Below are 15,898 nucleotides of genomic sequence, written 5' to 3' on the forward strand. Positions count from 1 at the left end.
CAGTGAGCAATGGTTCCACAATGCTGAAGTGCACTTGACTAAGTAGGTAGTCAAGTGCGCTATTATTCACCATAACTCGTAAGTGTATCTCTTTCTAAACAAGTGTCTAATAGCCTAACCTAGTCCTGAGGTAAAAGTGCAAGAGCAGCTGAAATACAATCGGTGCTAGGACGCGAGGAGGAGGAGCTATCTCTCAGTAACAGTGACAGTATGGAGTCTGACAGCCCGGATTCCAGGCAGCGCTCCTTCAGCTCCTGACCCCTGACCTTCATCTGAGTGGAGGGAGGCAGACGACGAGGTCCGTGTTCGCTGCCAGGAGGGCGATTGTTTCGAGACCACATCCCTAAGCTGCTCACCCCAGGTCACTGAGTTATTATGTTTCCTTTTCCGCCATTGTTATCTCCGTTCATTTGCCTACGAGCACCTGAGCCTAAAATAGTCCCAAATCCTGCTGACGGCGCTTCCGGGTGCCCAGGGCAGGAAAGCGCCATACTGGGGGGGTAGAACACACCCCACTGCTCCTCTCAGACGCCCAGATGTCCTAAATATGTCTTAAACACATGGTCCCAAAGGGGGCTAACAATTCCGCTAAACAAGGTGTGGCAATGAGTGTGACTGGAATGTTCTGGGTGTGTTCATTTGACTGGGATACTAATATCTCACAATTTCATAAACATCCATGTACAGTAAGCTGTTAATTCACCACACATTGCTCATGTGTCAGCGGATTGAATTCAACCCAATAAACACTGCATAGCAATACAGATTGTTTAATAGATACACTAAGTCCTCTGAGACATGGCAATGTGCGGTGAATTATTTTAAGAGGCGGGAATGTGTTTAAGATTCAAACTAATGGGTTTATAATTCAAACAAATGGCTATCTTAAGTCTTCATCTCTGTCTGAACTGTGTTTATTATACGAGAAGCAGTGAGGTCAGACAATGAATCATGCACACGCACACACACACACACAATGCATTCTGGGTATTTTATTACTCAATTTGGTTTATTGAGCTGGAGTACACTTCTGAAGCAAGGCTGGTTAAAGCCCGGCTATGAGCTCATCATTTTGACAGGTTGTATAAAGTCCATCATCGCTGGGAGTCTAATCTTGTTTTCAATACTCTTCATGCTGTTAATGATTGAACGCTGTCGAAAAGGGAAATTGGACCTTCCTCAATAATAACCTTGTGTAATGACACCAAAACAGAATGTCATTTATTTAAACACAAAACCGCCCCGAGCTGTTTGTATGGCATCGTGTTTAAATTATCTTTAAATGATCTTTCTACCAGAATCCCCTGCGTTTTTTCACTTTTATTTATTTATTTAAGTGCAAATATGAACACGAGAGACAGAGATGGATCAGAGCAATTCCCTGACAGCGTTCAAAACCCATTCTACCCACCCAGGCCCACCGCCAACGCAGCACTGGAGGCAGCGGCTGTGTGTGTGTGTGTGTGTGTGTGTGTGGTGGGGGGTGTAATCCCTCCGCCACAGAGCGCGAGCCGCGTCTTGTCGGCCAGCCAGCCTGGTGGGTTCTGCGTTACGTAACGAAAGCCCGGCTGGAACGGCGTGGTGCTGACCTCAGGAGAGACGTGGACTCATCATCCATCCTCCGTCCATCCCCCCCTGCCCAAGGACTCACCATCTCCCCGTCGGTCTCACCGAACAGTAAACGAGTGGGAGCGGACGAGAGTGGAGTAGCCTAATGACTAACCGTGTGGCGGCGCCGGAATGAACTCCGCCCCCCGAGACGACCCGGTCAATCACTCCTCATTATACCGCCCCTCCCCCCTGGCCATGTCTGCCAGCGGAACTTCTTATCCCTGCAGGTCATAGAATCTCAACACTTTGCTTGCAAACGTCTTGATTTGCGATGTGATTTAAAGGAGAATGATTATGATTTTGTAGCCTCTTAACACGTAATATGCGTCTTGCTTACAATGAACTTAAACCAAACCAGAAAATGTCATTCTTTTTAGTAATACGTTCAATAAACTGAATGTGGTGGTTACAGCCTCTGTTATTTTTGAAAGACTCAATTGACCAGCATGCATTGCGCGAAACAGAGCTATAGATGCGCTGCACTGAAAGGTCTGACATTTTTTTTGCTGAACATGGTAAACACTTCAGCCTTCTCTCCAGCTCTCTGTCTGTTACCAACAGACATTTCTCCTCCAACTCTGTCTGTTACCAACAGACATTTCTCCTCCAGCTCTGTCTGTTACCAACAGACATTTCTCCTCCAACTCTGTCTGTTACCAACAGACATTTCTCCTCCAACTCTGTCTGTTACCAACAGACATTTCTCCTCCAACTCTGTCTGTTACCAACAGACATTTCTCCTCCAACTCTGTCTGTTACCAACAGACATTTCTCCTCCAACAGACATTTCTCCTCCAACAGACATTTCTCCTCCAACTCTCTTGTCTGTTACCAACAGACATTTCTCCTCCTGATGTCTGGTTGTTATATACCAACAGACACCTCTCCTCCTGATATCTAGTTGTTATATACCAACAGACACCTCTCCTCCTGATGTGTGGTTGTTATATACCAACGACACCTCTCCTCCTGATGTCTGGCTGTTGTACCAACAAACAGCTCTGCTCCAGCCTCAGGCAGGGCACTGCGGACAGCTCAGCGCAGCACGTGGAGGCAAGATGTCGAAACGCCGCTGTGCTCGCCAGGCAGAACGCAGTCTGCGGCGTGACTCGTTGAGACGCGTTCATCCTAGCGTGTACGGAGCTGTCAGTAGAGCGCCGCGCCCGCGACCATCAGCACGGTGCCGCGTCGGAGCGAGTGTGTTTGAACTTGCCGGTGGGGTGACGGTCAGGGGGTTGAAGGGGGGGGGGGGGATTTTTCAGGCCGTGGCTGAACATGTGACTTTAATCGATGAGTCTGCGGATGTTGCCTGATGCCTGCTTGGACATGACACCCCTGCTGATGTAGCGATTATTTACATAACCAGAAGGAAGTCGGGTTGTGTGGTTGCCTAATGACGAGGAAAGAGAGACCGCACACACACACGCTCACACACACACACACACACACACACACACACACACACACACACACACAGAAACCTATAATAACCTGCTGTCCCCCTAGATACACAGGCAAGCACATGAGATCTGCCAGAATGAACAATGGGGCCGGATTAATTCATTGCGTCAGTGTGTGACTGTTGATGAGCAACGCAACACCCTCACATGTCAGTCTCACACAGCGTGTACCGGTTTCTCCTTCTGGATCTCTTTTTAATTCTTACTGAGCTCACATATGTTCTGTTTGTGTGTTTGCGTTTTCATTGAGGACACCTTCGTCCCCAGTAGCGATGTCCTAGAGCCGTCTAGAGGTGTTAGCTACTGGCCAGTGTCCAATGTGAGAACAATGTTCATTGAGAAGATGGAGACTCGTATAATATTTCAGGGTCTGCTCTGTATTTCTAATCACCAATAGACCTGCCTTCTCACTTGTAAGTTCACACGATCAATGACGTTTTACCCCCTGTGTCTCTGCACAGCCTTGTGATTGATTGATTGATTTATTGGGTAAAAGTACAAAGAAAACAGTACATCCCAGAGGATAGCATGATAAAAGCATACTTAGACACTTGTTTCCAACATGGTGATATGATCCTTAGTATTATATACAGTATGGTGTGTTTTCTAGAGGGCACATAAGAAATGTTTGATGCCCCGTATGGTACAACACTACTCAACCCTGTTGAGCGCAAATTGACAGCATATTGCCCAACGAACCAAGTATTCGTGCCCATATATGGACATACCTTGCACATTCAGAGAAGGAAGGGGAGATAACTGGAACACGGTAACAGATTGTTAGAATGTCTCGAATTCTCTGTGGAACTCAACGGTTGTGTAATCTCGTGTTGACTCAAGATTATAACCGCGGCTTCTTGAGGCACGCTTGATTCTGAAGGGTTCTGTTCCGTCATGTCTTAGCGTTAATTAACGTCTATTGATGTTCTGTTCATTCTTTGCAAGTACACCATGCTATTTTAGTTTCCATAGGCCCATAGATTTAAATAAACACTAAACGCTACAATGACCTGTGTTGAGATATTCAGTCTTCTTCTCTGGTACATTTAATGAGCTCAGTTTTCTGTTACACTATTTTGATCCTTTGCTGGGCTTTTCCAGTGTTGATGGAACACATTTGCCTGTATTTGTATAACAGGTGTGATCTTGCATTACATTAGTCATTTCATGTGGGAGACGCTTTTATCCAAAGCGGCTTACAATAATTGCATTTAACGTAGGTAGTGAAGTGTACTACTACTCACCAGAGCTCACGAGTGCCTCTCCTTTCTAAGCAAGTGACTAAGAGCTTAACCTAGTGCCAAAGTCAGCGTTCAATAACGGCTTAATACACAATCGGTGTTAAGAGGAAGGCTTGGTTTAGTACTTTGTGAAGAGGTGAGCGTTCAGCCTGCGTTGTGTTCTGTAAAGGCATCCCAGACCAGGATTCCCATTTGAGTTCATTTGAGTTGATTCTGATAATAGGAACGTTCTGGAACATGTAGATGATGATACACTTGCACAGGCAAGTTAAACAGGGAAGAACGTTAGGTGTGTCATTTCCTTAAAGGCAACCACACAAGCATATTCAAATGACTAACACTAGACCAAAATACACCTCCGGTACAAATGGCAAAGTGGCATTTATTAACCAATCATTAATTAATGAATGTTACGTTTGCAACACAATTTGTGTATAACGTTTAATGTTGCGCTTACGGGCTAAGCCAGTTGTTTAGGAACACAGGGCTGTTGTATGAGGCTGTCAGAGTGGCGTTCAGCACTGTAGACGTACATTAGTCTGCACTGTCACCCGATCCAGTCGTAAAAATTCTGTGTCCTCTTATCTAACTCGCCCGCATGTCCCCCCCTCTCCCCCCCCCCCTCCTCTCCTCCCCCCCGCAGTCGGACAACCTCCTGCGCCCTCTCTCCACGCCCTTCCGGAAGTCCAGCAGCCCGGAGGTGACCCAGTGCTCCGGCCTCGCCCTCAAGTTCAAGCGTCAGCTGAGCGAGGACGGCAGGAACCTGCGCCGGGGGAGCCTAGGGGGCGCTCTCACAGGTACGGGGAAGGCTAGGGGGCGCTCTCACAGGTACGGGGGAGCCTAGGGGGCGCTCTCACAGGTACGGGGAGACTAGGGGGCGCTCTCACAGGTACGGGGGAGACTAGGGGGCGCTCTCACGCCTAGGGGGCGCTCTCACAGGTACGGGGGAGACTAGGGGGCATCTCTCACAGGTACGGGGGAGACTAGGGGGCATCTCTCACAGGTACAGGGGAGACTAGGGGGCGCTCTCACAGGTACGGGGGAGACTAGGGGGCATCTCTCACAGGTACGGGGGAGACTAGGGGGCGTCTCTCACAGGTACGGGGGAGCCTAGGGGGCGCTCTCACAGGTACGGGGGAGCCTAGGGGGCGCTCTCACAGGTACGGGGGAGCCTAGGGGGCGCTCTCACAGGTACGGGGGAGCCTAGGGGGCATCTCTCACAGGTACGGGAAGACTAGGGGGCGCTCTCACAGGTACGGGAAGACTAGGGGGCATCTCTCACAGGTACGGGGGAGCCTAGGGGGCATCTCTCACAGGTACGGGGGAGCCTAGGGGGCATCTCTCACAGGTACGGGGGAGCCTAGGGGGCATCTCTCACAGGTACAGGGGAGACTAGGGGGCGCTCTCACAGGTACGGGGAGACTAGGGGGCGCCTAGGGGGCGCTCTCACAGGTACGGGGGAGACTAGGGGGCATCTCTCACACCTAGGGGGCGCTCTCACAGGTACGGGGGAGCCTAGGGGGCATCTCTCACAGGTACGGGGGAGCCTAGGGGGCATCTCTCACAGGTACGGGGGAGACTAGGGGGCATCTCTCACAGGTACGGGGGAGACTAGGGGGCATCTCTCACAGGTACGGGGGAGACTAGGGGAAGCCTAGGGGGCATCTCTCACAGGTACGGGGGAGACTAGGGGGCATCTCTCACAGGTACGGGGGAGACTAGGGGAAGCCTAGGGGGCATCTCTCACAGGTACGGGGGAGCCTAGGGGGCATCTCTCACAGGTACGGGGGAGCTTAGGGGGCGCTCTCTCGGGTACGGCGAGCCCCGTGACTGGAACTTGCCAGCTCTGCATTCTCTGTCGTGTTCAGTATAATAATAATAATAATAATAATAATAATAATGAATTATTTATATAGTACACTTTAAAATGCAGGACAAATCTCAAGGTGCTTCACAGAGTGCAGTAAAAAAACAAAAACTATATAGAACATAAAGGACAATAACTGACTAAACCATTAAACTATTATGCTCTCTCTTATCTTTGATGCAGGCATTTTCACAGTTTTCTGTTTTGTTGTGTTGTTTTGGGGGGTCGTGTTCTACGCTCTGGTGCTTTTGCACCTTTCTTTTCATCTTCTCCCTGAAGCACTTTGTGACCATGTCTGAGAAAAGCGCTTCATGAATAAACTTTACTTACTTGCTTACTCTCTGAACGCCCGAGCTTAGTCAAGGATATTATTATTATGTCACTGAAATATGAACGTTGTGAAGTTAAGCCTTGCGTTTATTGCGGCGTGCGTGTGAAGGGGGCGGACTTGTCCCATCCGTTGTTGACCGCAGATCCAGCATGTGTGTCTGACCGGTCAGCTGGTGAGAGGTGAGGTGGGTCTGTGCTCTGTGGCGCTTAGTACTCGTCGACACCGTGAACGGGGGAATCCTCGGTGCTTTACGAGTATAAATAAAGGTTTGATATGAAGTGCGGACTTCCTCCCGGCTGGCGTGTGACCGTTAGGAAACCGCCCGCCTGTGAGGAAAGAGAGATCGCCTCATCCTGTTTTTTTTCCCCCACAATCCACTGGGGTTTGCGGCAAGGCACAGGATGCGACGGGCGTCTGCCGGTGTTTTGTGGGACAGTCGACCAGCCAGAGAGGGGCAGGCCAGGCGGTCAGCGTTAGAGAGGGGCAGCCCTGGTGGTCATCGTTAGAGAGGGGCAGGCCTGGCGGTCAGCGTTAGAGAGGGGCAGCCCAGGTGGTCAGTGGGTCAAGTGGTCATGCATGGCACATTGCATGCGTACTGCGCGTCCATACTGTTTCAGCGATGCGGGGTCACCATCGACAGAGATGACCGTCCCCTTCAGCGACGCACGCTCGCACTCAGGACGCTCACAGACGCACGCACACACATGCACAACCCTCTTCCTCATGGTTGAGGAAGGCCAGGAGGAGGAGGAAGAGGAATTGTTTTCAGTTCCGACCGGTCTGTCCCTTGTTTATCATCGTGCGCTCATTGATCTGGAGTATCCTGTTATGCGCGGCCGATTTCAGAGCTGCTAGACAGACAGAACCAAAATAATGAGACATCCCGAATTATACAAATGTAAACTGTATCATATGGACCCCCTCGAAAACGAGATGACACATCTCAAGGGGTTATTCCAAATAAAACATTTCACACAAAGCGCTGCTTTGTACGGTAAACAAACAGACACTTATTTGTTTACACTCCAAGCACCGTGCATGTGTAATGTCACGGTAATGTATGCGGATCTACGTTTGGCCTGAGGGCTTCTCGCCATGAAAGGAATAACAAGGCCCTCATACAGGCATGGATCTGAAGGAGACGGGACTGAGGCTTTACCCTCAGGTTGAAAAGACCAGACAGCTGATTGATATGTAAAGGACGCTCGCTGGAGTGCGAGATTACTGCGTCACGGAGACGCAGATGAAACGAGCCCAGACAGACAAACCCTCACACCTCACCTCTCTCTTGGTATTAGCTGTTCTTTTCTTGAGGCGTAGGAGCCTGTTTTCAATTCCGACAAATCTGTTGCCCTGTTTATCAACAAGCTTTCGTTCATCTGGAGTTGTCTGCTGTGTGCAGCCAATTGCAGAGTAGCTACAGACAGAACCAAAATAATGAGATATCCCGAATTAAACAAAGTGCTGCTTTGTATGCTACATTAAGTGATTCTTCAAGCTTTGACTTGTCAGAGCGTGCACATGGCGTTGGCCGGGCGTATCAAATTTGATTAAACACCACATTTCACTCACTCGGTTCCATACTCAACTACAATTGAAAAGCTTATTTAGAACTTCAGAGGAACTCGGGTAAATGAATCATTCCTAGGTCTTAACTATCTGCTCATATCTTTCTCCCTCTCTCTCTTCCTCTGTCCCTCCTCTTTTTCTCTGTCATCTCTCTCTCTCTCTGTCATCTCTCTCGCTCTCTCTGTCATCTCTCACTCTCTCTGTCATCTCTCTCTCTCTCTCTCTCTCATCTCTCTCTGTCATCTCTCTCTCTCTCTCTCTCATCTCTCTCTGTCATCTCTCTCTCTCTCTCATCTCTCTCTCTCTGTCATCTCTCTCTCTCTTCTCTCTCTCTCTCTCTCTCTCTCTCTCTCTCTCTCTCCCCCCTGTTGTCCACTCTGTCAAGACTGTTAATCCTCCCCTTGTGGCGACAGAGTGTTTCCTTCAACAGGAAATGGAAATGAGCACACAGGGATGTGGAGAAAGAGATGGATGAAGAGATATCGTAACACTATCACTGAGGAGAGATCTTTTTTGTGGCCTCTCAATAGCACAGAAACCAGATAATCCAGACTGCACAAAAATAGATAATCCAGACTGCACAAAAACAGATAATCCAGACTGCACAAAAACAGATAATCCAGACTGCACAGAAACCAGATAATCCAGACTGCACAGAAACAGATAATCCAGACTGCACAAAAACAGATAATATAGACTGCACAAAAACAGATAATCCAGACTGCACAAAAACAGATAATCCAGACTGCACAAAAACAGATAATCCAGACTGCACAAAAACAGATAATATAGACTGCACAAAAACAGATAATCCAGACTGCACAAAAACAGATAATCCAGACTGCACAAAAACAGATAATATAGACTGCACAAAAACAGATAATCCAGACTGCACAAAAACAGATAATCCAGACTGCACAAAAACAGATAATATAGACTGCACAAAAACAGATAATCTAGACTGCACAAAAACAGATAATCCAGACTGCACAAAAACAGATAATTCAAACTGCACAAAAACAGATAATCCAGACTGCACATACTGTACAGTAATCTGGCTGTGCCCTGCTGTGCGCTTTAGATGAGTTGGGACTTGACTCAATGCAGCCATAAAACAGGGTGTAAATGAGTGTAAATCAGAGAGAATTAGCTGGTTATTGGTGGTAGTAGTAGAAGTAGTAGCAGTAGTAGTAGTAGTAGTAGTAGTAGTAGTAGTAGTAGTAGTAGCAGCAGCAGCAGTAGTAGATGAAGAAGATGAAGATGGGTGAACCAGCACCTGTGGACCTACTGCCATCTAGCTACCTCTGTGAGATACTAATTTTAGGCACAGAAAATACTAATTGTTTTGGTCTACAAAAGTCAAGTTTAACTTATAATGCCACAATGCTCTACTTTTTTTTATCCAGTTTTTATCTCTGATTTCTGTCATGTGATTTCTTTTTTTTTTTTTTCTTTTTTTTTTTTTAATTCCGTGGTATTTTAAATGTTTTTCTCATTTTCAAGCTGATTGCTTGGTCTTTAGGAGCTTGTGTGCTCCACGGTCGGTCAGTGGGTTATTGTGTAACGCTTCGAACGTCACCGACCTGCTAAGTGGTTTGTTGTCACCGCGGCGCCACAGCCCTACTGGCCTCAGCTGCCTTTGTCTAAGAAAAGGATTTGGATTACCTCACATCACTGAACCGGCGAATCAGAACGACCCTGTTTGACCTGTGTTAACTGTGTCCATCCTGCGCTTGTGCGATATGATGTGACGTTTTGCCGTTGTGCTTCGCCGTCCCTTAGGGAAATACCTGCTGCCCTACGCCAACTCCCAGCAGGCCTGGGGCGCCTCGGACGCCTCCAACCTGGTCCGCATGCGCTCCCAGACCCTGGGCAAGTCCGCCCCCTCCCTCACGTCCAGCCTGGTGAGTACCGCAGCTGACCCCCCTACCCAGCGACCTGAGGGGTCATCGTGACCTCACCTCCCTCTAGTAGGCTACGCTAGCTGACCCCCCTACCCAGCTACCGGAGGGGTCATCTTGACCTCACCTCCCTCTAGTAGGCTACGCTAGCTGACCCAGCGACCCAGCTACCGGAGGGGTCATCGTGACCTCACCTCCCTCTAATAGGCTACGCTAGCTGACCCAGCTACCGGAGGGGTCATCGTGACCTCACCTCCCTCTAGTAGGCTACGCTAGCTGACCCAGCTACCTGAGGGGTCATCGTGACCTCACTTCCCCCTAGTAGGCTACGCACTGCGTCTTTTCCCACTGGAGGACAACGTTTCTAATACAGGAAACCCAAAGCTCCACTGTGTTCTGGGGCTTTTCCCTATCCAGTTAGCTCAGATCAGTGGTGCTTTCATCTATCCCGTTAGCTCAGATCAGTGGAGCTTTAATCTATCCAGTCAGAACAGATCAATGGAGTTTTCACCTGTTCAATCAGACCAGATCAGTGGATCTTCCAGAAAGCGAGGGAGGCGTTATCAATGCCTTTCAACACAAACTGTTTTATCACACTCAATATCCAATTAACGATGACGGAAGAGGAATTATGGGGGTTAGTGAGACGTAAAGCCAGATGGGGAAATATCTTTGGGAACAGATCAGTCTGAAGAGTTGATTGTGGCTGATTGGAGACTAATCCCTCAGTTTGAAAGGACATCAGTAATCAATATCCGTCGTCCTATGGTGACCTTGAGCCTGAAAGGATCATCAAACTGACCGACGTCACCTGTCTGTCCTGCTCTGTCCGCTCAGATGTCCAGATAACCAGGCGTAAACGCTTTCCTCTCCGCTGCCTTGTGATGATGTCATCCCCGCTCCGGCCGAGCGAGGTGTGATTAAAATCGGAAGGGAAAAAACAGGCTGGCGTTCGATATGTGTCACCTGTGCGTCCTCAGAGAAAAGGCTAAATGGATTAAATCCGCTTTACCGTGTACAGGCTTTGGACAGGGCTGTGTGTGTGCGTGCGTGTGTGTGTGTGTGTGTGTGTGTAACTGACACTGCTCTCAGCCCCAAGTAATGTGAGTTGGGGGCATCGCCAGCCTCCTCTAATAGCGGGGGCTGTAATCTGAACACAGTCTGACACTTCCTCAGTTTACGCCTCCACGCTCTGTTTAGCTGAACAGTGTTCAGTTAATAGAATACCTGTTGACAATAGGGATGAACCCATTGGGAAATTCTGGGCCGATACAGATACCGATGTTTAAAATAACAATTCGGCTGATTGCCAATGCCGATAACAATGTTTTTTTTGTCTGTTTATTTTGTTTTTATTGTTATTTATTGCCCCTTTTGTGCCAGGGAAAGTTTTTCAGCACTTCATCACACCATCTTTGAACGAGCACAAATTTAATCGTACACATTTACGAAACAACCTTTAATATAAACTTTTTTTACATGACAGAGATTGTTGTCCGAGTCAGAACGCAAATAACAAACACAACATTTAGCAAAACTGATGCGACACTACAGATGGAACATCGGCCACCGGCATCGGTGAATGTCATCTGATTTGCCAATACGCAGATGGCAGTCAAGAAGGAGAATATTGGTGCATCCTGACTGTAGTTGACGATGATGTGCTACTGTAACACAGAGATCCATGTTGGTCTTGTACTAAATCTGTCCCTTTGGGACTCCTCTTGGGACTTGGAGATTTGTGTTAGCCAATGCCAGCTGGTCTGTGGTGCTGTTGCTGTAACTGTCAACTAAGAGCAAAATTATGGGAACGGATCAAATATTAAACAAACATTACTGTACACTGGGGGGCGCTAGTGCATTTTGGCAATTTTCAAGCGGGCAGATTGTGTGAGCGTGGGGAACACTCCCTCAGCTGATCGCATACCGTTGCCTTGTCTTGACATTGATGAAAACTCTGGAATAAATTAGGCTGTTCTGCCCTCTAAAAATAGGCAAACTAGTGGTTGGCTGTACCCACTGGAACCGGCGAAGGGTACTCAGCTCTCCTCAGACACAGGCCAAGGCCTGGAGGTGAAGAGTTAGTCCTTGTACCTCTCTGCATGAGGTCAACAACTCTCTTTTTGGAGTGCAGGTCATATATTTGCATACGACTCACCTTGACATACCGCACACACACACACACACACACACACACACACACACACACACACACACACACACACACACACACACACAGACCCATGGGGTTAAGGGTTCCATATGAACAGCATGAGAGGGGGCACAATTATTCTGTTATTCAATTATTCTGTTATTCAATTATTCTAACTATTTTTGATAATTCGATATGCTACTCTATTTGTGCAGCACTGACGCATACTAATTATACTGCGATCTCTTGTTCTCCCTCTGTCTCAGTAAAGTAAATAGTACGTTTCACAAACTTGTGTTTCCACAACATACTAAGCTGATACTGGAAACGTTTCAAAAAGGAGTTTCCATCCGTTGCAGTAGAGGTCCTCAGAGTTAGGGCGAGGGTAGGCCTATAAGCTGTGATGACAGTCAGGTCAGTCCGACTCCCAACTGGAATCACACGTGCGGTAACCGCTACATTGGTGGAACTTGGTTTAACCGTTTTCCGTACGGCGGCCGGCTCCGGCCAGACACAGGCTGCTGCTCACATAACAGAAGGGATGAGGAGAGCTGATTGAAGTCTTAGGGGATGAAGGGGAGTAAGAAAGTCACATAACAGAGCCCTGTCAAACAAAAACACACCATTGTTTCGCTATTTTAATATCTTCATTTATAAGGAATATAAAGTTAATATTTTTAATTTAACAGAAAAAAAAAGTATTATTAATAAAATAATTGTATTAATTAAAATTTATTATAAAAAAAAATAATTATAATTATTTATATTAATTAAAATATGGGCGCTAGTGGAGGGTGCACTAGCACTTTTGGGGGTGGGCCAGGCCCCCTATGGCTTGCCCATAGCGACGGCCATGCACACACACACACACACACACACACACACACACACACACACACACACACACACTTCTGGGCGACACCTTAACACCCCGTTCCCAGTAATAACCGTGCCCTGTAATCTTCCCAACCCGAGGACGGAGAGCAGAGGGGGGCGGAGACTCCCCAGAGAGGGCCGCCTCTGATTTGATTCTCCTCGGCCGTCTGTAAACAGGAGCTGGGCCACATGGAGGGAGCCTGATTGAAATTAATGATTGCTGAGGCCGGGGTCAATGCAGCACAAACACAATGTCATTATAGCTGCTTCTCCCATTCATCTCTCCTAGTTTTCTCATTTTGTGTGTGTTTTGTATGTTTGTATGTTTTTGTGTGTATGCAGTGCTTGTCTGTATATACTGTGTGTGTGTGTGTGTGTGTGTGTGTGTGTATGTATATATATATAAATGTGTACTGTAGTATGTGTGTGTGTGTTTGTGTACAGTATTTGTTTGTGTGTGCACGTGTGTGTATGTTTGTATGTTTCTATGTGTATGCAGTGCTTGTCTGTATATACTGTGTGTGTGTGTGTGTGTGTGTGTGTGTGTGTGTGTGTGTGTGTGTATGTATATATATATAAATGTGTACTGTAGTATGTGTGTGTGTGTGTGTACAGTATTTGTTTGTGTGTGCACGTGTGTGTATGTTTGTATGTTTCTATGTGTATGCAGTGCTTGTCTGTATATACTGTGTGTGTGTGTGTGTGTGTGTGTGTGTGTATAATATGTATATATATATGTACTGTAGTATGTGTGTGTGTGTGTGTACAGTATTTGTTTGTGTGTGCGCGTGTGTGCGTTAATTGAATGTCTTGCTCCGTATCGGCCCACGGCAGTACGGGTAGTAATGCGCCTCCTCATGGGTGCGTGTGCACGTCTCCCTGTGTGCACGTCTCCCTGTGTGCACGTCTCCCTGTGTGCACGTCTCCCTGTGTGCACGTCTCCCTGTGTGCACGTCTCCCTGTGTGCACGTCTCCCTGTGTGCACGTCTCCCTGTGTGCACGTCTCCCTGTGTGCACGTCTCCCTGACCCCCTGACCACGTCCAGCGCTGGTCACCCCTGCAGGGGCTGGAGGGGACAGGGGACAGGGGACAGGGGACACCGGTTGAATGGCTGATGCTGCCACATGGTCCCAGGGCGATCTTTAAGAGTGGGCTGTATTATACAGGACCCTCAGTTCACCATCTCTACAGTGTCAGTGGGAGCAAAGCAGAATGGCGATGACTCATATCTGACCTTGGGAAAGGAAGTTCTTCAAGAAAGAGACTCAAAGTGAATCTTAGGACCAAGTTTTCTGAATCGTTTTCAATAATATACGATGGCTTGTACAGTACAGGTTCCAAACAGCTTACAAATATTCAGGATGCTATTCAACCAACAGCAAGTATACACCAACAGCAACACACCTACTCAAAGTACAGTATGTCCCAAAAAGGAGGTGTGTGTGTATGATGCCAAGGTTGTTTTCAAGACGAGGCGCTCTTCTGCGTAGGTGGATCTAGTCCTCGCTGTGGGCTTTGATCAACGGTTCTGTAGTGAAGGCTATTCTCCGTTGGTCCATTTATACTGTAGAACCGAATGCATGTGAACTGGCATCATGGTACTGGACCGGTTCTCCACTTCTGTCTGGACGGACGGGATGTACCGCACCAGAAACCCCCGATTTGAGCTCCATTCTGTCGTACTCATGCGGTGTTTACCTGGCCGTTTGGGTGTGGGGTATGTAACTCTTCTGACTGCTCTTCTACAACTGCTAATCTCTGATTTTTATAATCTGATACAGGGATTTGAGCATTTTGTTAAAGATCCACATTTCAAGTCCATTATGTATTAATTGACTTGTCGTCATGAAAGAAACCATAACCTTTGAGTGTCTGGCATGAGGTGTTTGGATACAAGACTTTGACACTACAGGACATCTATGGTCTTGTTTAAAAGGTGGACATACTGTATTTGTTCCATCAAATACAATTGCGTCCGTGTGTGTGTGTGTGTGTGTGTGTGTCCATTCGCAGCATGAGATTTAGACCAATCAGGAGTAGCCAATACCGTTGCACACCAGCAGAGGGCGGTAGAGATTGCTCAGGAACTAGTCTCGCAGTGTCAGAGTTCGGAGATCTCCGCCACCAAAAGTCTAGGGACGTCTCCATTGAAAATCGCTGCTAGAACAGCGCCTGAAATGGACGCTACCAATCAGAGCCACTGCCTACGACTCTTAATAGGGTGAAGGACCCACTTTACCCGAAATTATGTCGTCCAAACAAACTGGAGTGGAAGACTTTAGATGGGTTCTGCAATGCAGTTTTTTTTCCCCCCAATATCTCAAATTGTTTCCATCCACTTTTAGCAACAAAATCTGGAGTTGTCTTCGGTCTCTAATTGAGCACAGTGTTTAGAGACCTTGTGAGTCCACTTGTAAAACGGCACAGCTTACTTCACCGCCTGGGTGTGATTTTTATCTGAATGTTCTCTTTTGCTTCAGGGGGCATTTTCTATCACACCATTTCTGAGCATTTTTCCTGTAAAAAAAAAAAAAAAAGTCCTCCACTTCATCATCCATTGTTGTTGTTGTTGTTGTCGTTGTCGTGGGCACATCCAAGCTGGCTGTGTATCCTGCAGCGCAAGCGTTTCTGAGAAGACCGCAGATTGAGCATTTATCACGATTATCTATTCGCTTACAGCGTTCTGAGAAGGGTGATCCGAGTTGAAGTGCGCACATAATGATCGTCTCGCTGTCGTCCCCAGGTCCCTCTGCTCTCTCTTCTCCTCTCTCTTTCCGCTCTCTCCGCCGCTCATCTCTGGCCCGTGCTTCTCTTCTGCAGCAAGGCCACATTGAGCTCCAAACCCATTAGAGATCGATGCGTAGCGGCGCTTTGCAAGTTGCCCTCTTTG

The 15,898-nt window shown here is 47.6% G+C and overlaps 1 protein-coding gene across 4 annotated transcripts in view; it reads left to right on the plus strand.

Moving 5' to 3' along the window:
- mast4 (microtubule associated serine/threonine kinase family member 4) overlaps positions 1–15,898 on the plus strand; it is a 107,006-nt gene that overhangs the window by 17,787 nt on the left and 73,321 nt on the right. For 3 of the 4 annotated variants that reach the window (XM_084456122.1, XM_084456120.1, XM_084456121.1), the window contains exons 2-3: positions 4,956–5,109; positions 9,862–9,983. In XM_084456122.1, the coding sequence (XP_084312248.1) occupies positions 4,956–5,109; positions 9,862–9,983 (276 nt within the window). Of the gene's footprint in view, positions 1–4,955; positions 5,110–5,483; positions 5,504–9,861; positions 9,984–15,898 lie in introns of those variants that run through there. The other variant, XM_084456123.1, reaches the window with a different exon arrangement.

The sequence above is a fragment of the Borostomias antarcticus genome (genome assembly GCF_949987555.1).
Source record: "Borostomias antarcticus genome assembly, chromosome: 2".
In the NCBI taxonomy this organism is placed as follows: Eukaryota; Metazoa; Chordata; class Actinopteri; order Stomiiformes; family Stomiidae; genus Borostomias; species Borostomias antarcticus.